At 36.7% G+C, this 8,838-nt stretch overlaps 1 protein-coding gene across 2 annotated transcripts; it reads left to right on the forward strand.

The window, feature by feature from the left end:
* The first annotated feature begins 380 nt into the window (after positions 1-380).
* Positions 381-7,851, forward strand: lgi1b (leucine-rich, glioma inactivated 1b). Of its 2 annotated transcripts, none has more exons than XM_067369228.1 (8): positions 381-933; positions 1,074-1,145; positions 1,925-1,996; positions 2,088-2,159; positions 3,659-3,730; positions 3,823-3,992; positions 5,999-6,163; positions 6,281-7,851. In XM_067369228.1, exons 1-8 carry the CDS (start codon positions 743-745, stop codon positions 7,096-7,098), a joined length of 1,632 nt encoding a protein of 543 aa, XP_067225329.1. In that variant the 5' UTR covers positions 381-742; the 3' UTR covers positions 7,099-7,851. The 2 variants fall into 2 exon arrangements, with proteins under 2 accessions (XP_067225329.1, XP_067225330.1); XM_067369229.1 differs by having other exon boundaries at positions 808-933; positions 1,049-1,145.
* Positions 7,852-8,838: the final 987 nt, after the last annotated feature.

The following is an 8,838-nucleotide window of genomic DNA, read 5'->3' on the forward strand; positions in this document are numbered from 1 at the left end:
CAGCTTTCAGATGATGTATAAATCTCAACTGCCCTTATGACTGGTTTTGTGGTCCATGGTCTCTATATTACATATGTACATATTTATATTACATTTAATAGATAATAACATATAGGTTTTTATTCTAATGCACAGTCTAAACACAGGCTAAATGTAAGGTGCTTGAATAATGCTGTAATTACAGTATATTTTATTAAAAGTAACACTATGAAAGAGAAAATAATATAAAGTGCTTAATGAAAGCACAAAACAGCTCAGTATCTCTTGCTCTGATTGCTTGAGGGGCGCAGGTGCATCTCTCCAAAGCCTCATGAATATTCTCACTATCACTTATTCATGGGTTTGGTTCATGCGCATTCACAGTAATAACACCATTGGATAGCAGCTGGTACAACATGATGCAAAAGAGGGATTCTCCCAGGATCTGAAGGAACCCGCGTCGCCAAGGAAATTATTTTTTTTTTTTTTTCATTTTTCACTTTCATTTTTTTACTGTTGATTTTTATGTAGCCAAAAATGGCTTAATTTCCAAATCCGCATGTAGCCTAACTAAGAGGAAATCTGAGCCCGCTTGGATATTTTCAGTATAGCGAAACGAATCGCTTGGATGAGCGCCTGACACACTGAGACTAGACATTCATCACACGGACACAACTGAAGGGAGTCGACCAGCAGACCAGCACTTATCACCAGCCGAAAACACCACAGCAGCCCACGGCACTCAGGAACACAGCGGGACAGAATGGGATATGCAAACAGAAGCATAAGAGGATACACTTTTCTGCTGTGGGTTGCCACAGCACTGCTGTTAGTGGAGAGCAGAAGAGGCAAACAGCCTAGATGCCCCTCTGGATGCACGTGCACCAAAGATAACGCCTTGTGTGAAAATGTGAGATCTGTGCCACACAGCTTCCCTCCTGATGTCGTCTCACTGTAAGTGTCCTGCTACTCTTCACATTTGTATTCAAGTGCAAATCGTGTGCATGAATAAGACAAGTCTTTGAATATGCATTTGAACCTTTATGTGTTGTATAATCTTTACTTCTAGATTATACTGATTCTTTTCCTAACAGATCATTTGTGAAGTCTGGATTCACTGAGATTGCAGGGGGAAGCTTCCTCCACACGCCGTCCCTTCAGCTTCTGTGAGTTTCTGTTGGTGTTATCTGTTGTTGTTTTGTTGTTGTTGTGTGGATTCTTTATTAGGATGGGGTGATCACCATGTTAAGTGGTTCAATGTTTGTTCTAGGCAATTACAGCCCGCCCCCTGTTTTGGGGACATTCTTCAGCGTGTCTAATTTCTCAAAGCCTTTAAATTGCTGTGAATATTATGCAATGCAGCTGCTCTGTGAGGGACATGGCCCTGTCCTCGTGATAAGCAAATCTCGGCTTCAGTGTTGCTTTTATAATATCACACCGCACAAAACCTTAGAAATGAAGGCAGAAACAAATGCGTTTCTATGCAAATGTAAACTCACACAAAAGAAAATGCAAATCTGACGGCTGGATTTGGCACTATTATGCAAAACAAAACCAGTCTTTTATCTTTAACGCTCTGTGTTAGGTCTGATTGTGCAAGAACTTGCCAATGCACAAATATGGAAAGAATTTATGAGAAGATTAGGCTATGTGAAAATATTTTTTCATTTCACGTGCTAGGCTAAAGATAACTATTACGTGACAGGGGTTTTTCAGCAATATAATTAAAAACAGAAAGGTATGCGGGGGGAACAGGAATGCTATTGTTACTTTGTCTTCGTCGTGATGAAACTGATCCTTATGTGTCTGGGCTAAACACCAGCCTTATATGAAAATATTTGTGTTTTGTGGTTATAGTTTTTTTTTCCTAACAAATGAAATATTGCTTAATATCCAAACTCTGAAGAAACTTGAATTTGTTTTGTTTTGTTCCATGACTTCCTAGATTGTTTACTGCCAATTCTTTTGACTTCATCGACGAAGATGCTTTCCAAGGCCTGCCGCATCTGGAATATCTGTGAGTTTGATTTAGTGTGTCTGAAACTCTCATCATTCAGTCTTTTTAGATTATCACTCCATTTTAATATAAATGCAACATTCCCTTTCAGATTTATTGAAAACAACAAAATTGAGTCGATTTCTCCCCATGCCTTTAGAGGTTTGAAATCTCTCATACACCTGTGAGTATATCAAAGTTTTAGAACTATTAAAATATTTGTAAAATATTTTTTGTATGTGACCCTGGACCACAAAAGCAGTCATAAGGGACAATTTAAATAAATAAATAAATAAATAAGCTTTCCATTCATGTATGGTTTGTTAGGATAGGACAGTATTTGGCTGGGATACAACTACTTGAAAATCTGGAATCTGAGGATGTAAAACAAAATCTAAATATCGAGAAAATCGCCTTTAAAGTTGTCCAAATGAAGTCCTTAGCAATGCATATCCACTCACAAAAATACATTTTTTATATATTTACGGTAGGAAATTTACAAAATATCTTTATGGAACATGATCTTTGCCTAATATCCTAATGATTTTTCACATAAAAGAAAAATCGATAATTTTGACCCAAACAATGTATTGTTGGCTATTGCTACAAATATACCCGTGCGACTTATGACTGGTTATGTGGTCCAGGGTCACACACACACACACACACATGTTTGTTTTTGTGAATTGTGGGGACTTTCCATAGACTTCAATGCATTTTACACTGAACAAACTGTACATTCTATCCCCCTACCCTGCCCCTACCCCTAAACCTAACCCTCACAGGAAACTGTGCAAACTTTTACTTTTTCACAAAAACTCATTCTATATGATTTATAAACCCATTTACATTGTGGGGACCGCTGGCTGGTCCCCACGATGTAGGTGAACTCAGGTTTATATTACATCATGGGGACATTTGGTCCCCACAATGTAATATAAACAAAAGCACACACACACACACACACACACACACACACACACACACACACACACACACACACACACACACACAGTCAAACCAAAATTTATTTAGACACCTTGAACATTTCACTCTTAAACTGTGTCAGAAAAAAATTATCTTAATTAAGTCAGATAACACTTAAGCAAAACATGGTCAGGTCAAAGTGTCTGAATAATTTTTGGTCCCAAATTTTTATCAATTTTACTGGCAGTCCACTGTATGAAGACTTTTTGGGTATAATATGTCACAGTTTACTTTATTGTGCTATCCTCACTTACAGAAATGAACTATAGTGTCCTGCAACCACTAGTAAAAAATCAAAAAAAATTATATCTGGTGTCTGAATAATTTTTGGTTTGACTGTATATATATATATATATATATATATATATATATATATATATATATATATATATATATATATATATATATATATATATATATATATATATATATTATTGTTTTATTTAAATATATGTCATTATGCTAGAATTTGTCAAACTTTTAGATATGGTCTCATTTGTTAACATTAATTAATGCATCAATTAACATAATAATGTTCATGTTAGTTCACAGTGCATTAACTAATGTTAACAGATACAACTTTTGATCTTGAAAATGTAGGAGTAAATGCTGAACTGAAAATGCACTGACATTAAGAAGTGCTGTAGAAGTATTTTTCATTCTTAGTCAATGTTAACAAATGTTTTTGTGTGTTAGGAGTCTTGCCTACAATAATCTTGAGACGTTGCCCAAAGATATTTTCAAAGGAATGGATGCCTTAACAAAAGTGTATGTATTTGACCACTCAAGTACATCATTCTTGTAATATACCAGAAAAAAAAAGTGATTTAAAATGTCATGTGTGTAAATCCACCGAGCAGGGATCTCAGAGGAAACATGTTCAGCTGTGACTGTAAGTTGAAGTGGCTGGTGGAATGGATGTACAGCACTAATGCAACGGTGGATCAGTTATACTGCAGTGGGCCTCCAGCCTATCAAGGCAGGAAGATCAATGACCTAGTGCCTCAGTCGTTTGACTGCATTACAGCAGGTAATTGTGCTCTGGATTCTCCTGAGTAGATTCTGGCATTGAAATAAGCTGAACCTACATGTCTGCTGAAATGCTTAGAAATGCATTAGGTAAAAATAAAAGGCATTCACAGCAAAAGGATTACGTATTCACCTGAACAATTACTTCATGCCCCAGCGCACAAGATTCATCAATATTTATGGTTAATTTTCCCGAAAGACAATAAATGTAAAGCTGTGGATCTGTAACACCCTTTGGGTGTATGTATAGATCTCGAAAGCTTCAAATAGCGGCCATTGGTGATTATTATGTAGGGGTAGGATGGGGGAAGATGCCTTCCTTAAGAACAATGTGGATTTACTTTTAAATTGTAACATATTTAGGATATAAGTTTAGAATTTGCAGGATGATGATGCATCAGCCAATGTGTTCGTTTAGGAAATAAATATTAACATTTTATAATTACATTGTTATCGCTTAAAATGTCAAATATTAAAAGGGGTACGATTGCCTCTACTGGGGTAAGTTGACCCCCGATAAGCTTTTACAGAATGTATTTTGATATAATTCTTATTCACATTTATGTGTCATTAATTTAAAATACTAAATAAGCTTTATTTTGACAATTTAGTTGATAGTAATTGAATAACCGATGACAGACAAAGCAGAATACCAGTAAAAGAGATTCATCTGAAAGGTAAACTTATTCTATGACTTATATACAGGCATATGAATATTTATTCATTTATCTGCCCATATTTTGATTGAAGATATGTAATAATAGCAACACTGTGAATGCAAATTGAATAATTTCACTCCACTGACATATAGGTGTTAATAAAAGCAAAGATGTCTGAAATGTACATCTAATTAATGGAAATACTGAATAATAACCCCATTAGTTATAATAATTACTACATTTAAAAATTGAATTTAATTTAAATTTAATTTGATCTTTTTACTTTAAAATAAAAACTATAATTTTTACTCCACAAATCAAAAACATTAATGTGTCCACAAATTAATAACAAAACAGTATTTAATATTCATTGCTTTATGTCAGTGCACTGTATGTATGAGGATAGCACTGCATATGTTAAAAGTATTTTGCATGTTGGAGTTATTAATACATTTTTGGCTATCTAAAAGAAAGACTAGGAAACATGACCTAAAATCCACAAAACTAGTCATAAAATGAATGAATGACTGTCAAAGCCAGCTTTATTTGTATAGTGCTTTTCATAATAGACATTGTTTTGAAGCAGCTTTACAGAAAATCATGATTATAATACCTAAATGGTTGACATTTAGCAGTTTAGAGTTTGGAGACAGGATGGTTTACATATGGCAACGATATAATCAATCATGCAGTTTATATTGGAGTCATTAAAGGATTAGTTCACCCAAAAAATGCAATTTCTGTGATTGATTACTCACCCTCATGTCGTTCCACACACGTAAGACCTTCGTTCATCTTCAGAACACAAATAAAGACATTTTCGATGAAATCCAAGGGTTTTTGAACCACACATAGGCAGCAACGACATTGCACCTTTTAAGGCCCAGAAAAGTAGTAAAGACATCCGTTAAAATAGTCCATGTGACTACAACTTAATCCTTAATGTTATGAAGTGATGAGAATACTTTTTGTGCGCAAAAAGAAAACAAAAATAACAACTTTATTCAATAATTTCTTCTACTACTGTAGTCACATGGAATACTTTAATGAAGTCTTTACCTTTCTGGGGCTTGAAAGGTGCAAAGATGTTGCTTCCTATGTGTGGTTCAGAAACCTCTCAGATTTCATCAAAAAATATCTTAATCTGTGTTCTGAAGATGAACGAAGGTCTTAAAGGTTTGGAACAACATGAGGGTGAGTAATTAATGACAGAAATATAATTTTTGGGTGAACTAACCCTTTAATACATTTTTCAGTGATGGAAATGTGTAAGAAAGGCTTGAAAACATGACCTAAAAGCCCCCCAAAATGACCATTATATCAACTGATCTTTGTTTGTTTGTTGCAGAGTTTGCTTTAAAGAAAACCCTTGTTTTTGAGTCCATATCTGTGGAGTCCTTTACGTTTGGGAATGATCAGTATGTCGTATATGCCCAGCCTTTCTCTGGAAAATGCAGCTTTTTGGAATGGGACCACGTCAACATGGAGTTCAGAGCTTATGACACCATAGAGAGTGAGCATCACACATCACACCTCTGCTCTGGCCCCACAAAAAAGTGGTTAAAAGGATCAATTTCAATGCCGGGACTGATTGAATGAACTCAATTTGAATGCATTTTTGTCTTTACAGGCACCTCCACGGTGGTGTGCAAGCCAATGGTCATCGATAACCACCTTTTCATCATAGTCGCCCAACTTTTCGGCGGCTCTCACATTTACAAAAGGGACAACTCTGCCAATAAATTCATCAAAATCCAGGACATCGACATCCTGAAAATCAGGAAGCCCAACGACATTGAGACTTTCCGTGTTGACGGCGAGTTCTTCTTCGTGATAGCGGACAGCTCGAAGGCCGGCTCCACCACGGTGTACAAGTGGAACGGCAACGGCTTCTACTCGCACCAGTCTCTCCATCCCTGGTATCGTGACACGGACGTCGAGTACCTTGATATCGCCGGCAAACCCCATCTTATTTTGTCTAGCAGCTCACAGCGGCCCGTTATCTACCAGTGGAGCAGAAGCCAGAAGCAGTTCGACAGGCGGACGGACATTCCAGAGATGGAGGACGTCTATGCCGTCAAACACTTCAAGGTGAAGGGGGAGCTGTTTGTCTGTCTGACGCGCTTCATTGGCGACTCCAAGGTGATGAAGTGGGACGGCGCTATGTTCACAGAGATACAGACAATGCCCTCGCGGGGCTCCATGGTCTTCCAGCCCGTCTCCATCGGCAACTGGCAGTACGCCATCCTAGGCAGCGACTACTCGCTAACCCAGGTCTATCAGTGGGACACCAAGAAGAGCCAGTTCGTGCACTTCCAGGAGCTCAACGTCCAGGCACCGAGGGCATTCTCTCTGGTGTCCATTGACAACAGAGAGTTCCTGCTGGCTTCCAGCTTTAAAGGGAAGACGCAGATTTACGAGCACTTGATGATCGACCTAAGCAGTTAGGGTGCCAATTGAAAGCGCAGAAAACCAGACCCTGGCTATTGTGAAAACACATGCATGATCTAGCCTAGCGCTAATAATAATAATTCCAGATGAATGCCTCTCTAGAAACGCCCTTTGTGTCTTTCTGTGTTGTCACCATCTGTTCTGCACTTTTCATTTTTCCTGTTTTTTTTGTCCCTTTCAACAAAAGCTATTGTTAACGTATTCTCATGCTTACCGTGTAGTCACTAAAGAGGTATAATAAGGAAACAACAAAGGTCAAATCAGTTAGCTGTTGACGTGATAACAATCTGCCAAATAAACTGTTTACATTTTTACAGTGATGTAAAAAGCCATTTTTAACTTTTTTAAACAAAAGCGAGCAGTTTAACCACATTGGATGTGATAGATTTGTAACTTGTCTTGACTCAACAACTTCTTTCAATTATCAGAATGCAATAAACTTAGATTTAGCTCAACTCTTGAGGAAAAGTAACTGTGGGAAGGAAGGTTAGTTGTTTACTAGTACTTGTTTTTTTGTTAGAACTAATAAAACTTTAAAAAAAATTCAGCCTGTTTTGTCGTGATGCATGAATTTTGTGTACAGTGATGGTGAAGCACATGCTTGAAACCTGTCAAAAATGAAAATTATGTCATTTATTACTCACCCTCATGTCGTTCCACACCCGTAAGACCTTCATTAACACAAATTAAGATATTTTTGATCAAATCTGATGGCTCAGTGAGGCCTGCATTGACCGCAAGATCATTTCCTTTTTCAATGCCCAGAAAGGTACTAAAATCATATTTAAAACAGTTCATGTGACTACAGTGGTTCAATCTTAATATTATAAAGCGACGAGAATACATTTTGTTCGCAAAAAAAACTAAATATCGACTTTATTCAACAATATCTAGTGATGGGTGATTTCAAAACACTGCTTCATGAAGCTATGAAGCTTAAGAATCAGTGGTTCAGAGTTCCAAAATCATGTGATTTCAGTAAACGAGGCTTTGTTACGTCTTAAGTGTTTCGAAATTAGCAATGACATTGATTTTAAATCAATGACATTGAAGCAATGACATTTCCTCTTTCAAGATCCATTAATGTAATAAAAACATATTTAAATCAGTTCAAGTGAGTACAGTGGTTCAATATTAATATTATAAAACGACGAGAATATTTTTGGTGCGCCAAAAAACCCAAAACAACGACATATTTAGTGATGGCCGATGTCAAAACACTGCTTCAGGAAGCATCGGGGCATAATGAATAGTGTCGAATCATGATTCGAATCGCGTCAAACAGCCAAACTGCTGAAATCACGTGATTTTGGCGCTCCGAACCGCTGATTCGACACGCTGATTCGTAAGCTTCATGAAGCAGTATTTTGAAATAAGCCATCACTATATAAAAGTTATTTTGTTTTTTTTGGTGCACTAAAAATATTCTCGCCGCTTTATAATATTAAAATTGAACCACTGTACTCACATGAACTGATTTAAATATGTTTTTAGTATCTTTATGGATCTTGAGAGAGGAAATGAGCCATCGGATTTCAACTAAAATATCTTAATTTGTGTTCTGAAGATGAAAGAAGGTCTCACGGGTGTGGAACGCCATGAGAGTAAGTTAAATGACTGAATTTTAATTTTTGGGTGAACTAACCCTTTAAGATGAAAAAAAGAAAATATGACTCGCAAAATATGACCTAAACATCAAGAACCAAGCATACAAGGGCATAAGTGTTCAACATTTAT

Source organism: Chanodichthys erythropterus, chromosome 19 (genome assembly GCF_024489055.1).
Source record: "Chanodichthys erythropterus isolate Z2021 chromosome 19, ASM2448905v1, whole genome shotgun sequence".
NCBI classification, from domain to species: Eukaryota; Metazoa; Chordata; class Actinopteri; order Cypriniformes; family Xenocyprididae; genus Chanodichthys; species Chanodichthys erythropterus.

Bases quoted from the DNA above. Each gene is read 5' to 3' on its own strand.
- lgi1b (XM_067369228.1), top strand. From the start codon at position 743: ATGGGATATGCAAACAGAAGCATAAGAGGATACACTTTTCTGCTGTGG. The intron at 934-1,073 runs GTAAGTGTCCTG...TTTTCCTAACAG, and splicing joins CCTCCTGATGTCGTCTCACT to ATCATTTGTGAAGTCTGGAT. The intron at 1,997-2,087 runs GTGAGTTTGATT...ATTCCCTTTCAG, and splicing joins CTGCCGCATCTGGAATATCT to ATTTATTGAAAACAACAAAA.